The sequence below is a fragment of the Lipotes vexillifer genome, unplaced genomic scaffold (genome assembly GCF_000442215.2).
Source record: "Lipotes vexillifer unplaced genomic scaffold, Lipotes_vexillifer_v1.1 scaffold1003, whole genome shotgun sequence".
Lineage (NCBI taxonomy): Eukaryota > Metazoa > Chordata > Mammalia > Artiodactyla > Lipotidae > Lipotes > Lipotes vexillifer.
In genome coordinates, this window is record NW_006798890.1 from 1,194,110 (window position 1) to 1,195,631 (window position 1,522).

General features: G+C 48.4%; 1 protein-coding gene across 1 annotated transcript in view; it reads left to right on the forward strand.

Annotated features, from left to right (window-relative positions):
- The window catches only part of DHCR24 (24-dehydrocholesterol reductase), a 34,279-nt gene that overhangs the window by 4,097 nt on the left and 28,660 nt on the right, over window positions 1–1,522 (forward strand). Inside the window, exon 2 of the mRNA XM_007471137.1 lies at window positions 801–956. Coding sequence (XP_007471199.1) covers window positions 801–956 — 156 coding nt within the window. The remainder of the gene's footprint in view (window positions 1–800; window positions 957–1,522) is intronic.

Sequence of the window (1,522 nt, forward strand, 5' to 3'; positions counted from 1 at the left end):
GAAGGGCATGCTTCCTCCCATGTTCCTGATGGGCTTGTCATTTCCTGGGCCATTTCTTCTCTGTACTTTGTGCTCTGGTCAATTACAGAAGGGTTTTGCAAAACTTTCATTCATTGGCTTGGTGGGCCTCCCCTGCCTCTTCTCTCCTCCTGCTAGTGATGCGTGAGTTAACGCGCGCAAATGCTTGGAACAGGGCTTGGCACCTAATAAGCCTCAGTAAACGTTAGCTGTTACTCTGTTGACTATTAATTCAAGCCCATTTATCCTTCCAGGCCTAAAGTTAGTTAGTTCTGATGGTGAATCTAGGCTCTGCCCTTCAGTGGTTATGTGACCTTGGACAAGTTATTTTGCCTCTCATTTTCTTCTGCCAAAGGAGGCAGGTCATCCCAACCACCTGGGGTTGTTGTGAGAATTAAGTGAGACAAGATACAGCAGTGCTTGGTACAATGGTGGCAGCTAGTAAATAGTTATCATTTGTGCGGTTGTTATTACTACCGTTACGAAACCTGTCCTGAACTTTGCAATGAGAATAAATGTTTTCAAAGTGCTTTGATCCTGTTCTCTTGCTCTTTTTTCATTCTGCTTTGTGATGTGGCAGCACTTTGGCTTTTCTGTCGGCCTCACTAGCCAGGGAGAGTCCAGAGGATAGGGCCAGTGGGTGTTTCATCATTCGGCTCCTCCTGGTACCTGGAAGGATTCAGGGCCTCGGTAAATTCCCAGCTCCCTCTCCTGAAAGCAAGGCTGTGAGCTGCCCAGGGGATCTCTGGCAGGCCCAGCTCAGCCTCTTCTCATGTCTGCAGGTGCGGGAATGGAAGGAGCAGGGCAGCAAGACCTTCATGTGTACAGGGCGCCCTGGCTGGCTCACCGTCTCACTGCGGGTTGGGAAGTACAAGAAGACACACAAAAACATCATGATCAACCTGATGGACATTCTGGAGGTGGACACCAAGAAACAGGTGAGAGTGGCATGGTTCCCTGGCTCTGGGAGTGGGTGGGGCACTGCCCCTGGTGCAAATGACTCACGGGGAGATGATTTTAGCCAAAGGCGTCTCGGAGTGGACAGGACCAAGGCCCCTGGTCATCACAGAAGGCTCTGCCCACCATTGCCATCCTCTAGAGCCTCACAGCTTTGGAAGAGAATGGTCATAGCCCCATCTCACAGGTGGGCAAAATGAGAGCTCAGGGAGATTCTTTGATCATCTGCAGTTCTACAGGAAGACAGGGATGGGGAAATCATGGGCAAAAATGAGAGACAAAAGTGAACCTATTTACCTCTTCCCAGTAAGGAAGCATGCTGGTAAAAATTGGGCTGTGGAGGTGGCTCAGAGGGTGGGCCTCATTCCAAGCTTTCTGGGGACCCACTTGTTAATAGCCTTAGATGTGTGCATACTCTTTGGCCTATCTAGTATTTCTACCTCTTGAAACTGGGCTCAAGGAAAAGGGAAATAAACTTAAATCAAAAACAACTCAGAGAGAGAGATTGTATCACGGCTTTGTTTTTTTTTTTTTTTTTTTTTTTTGC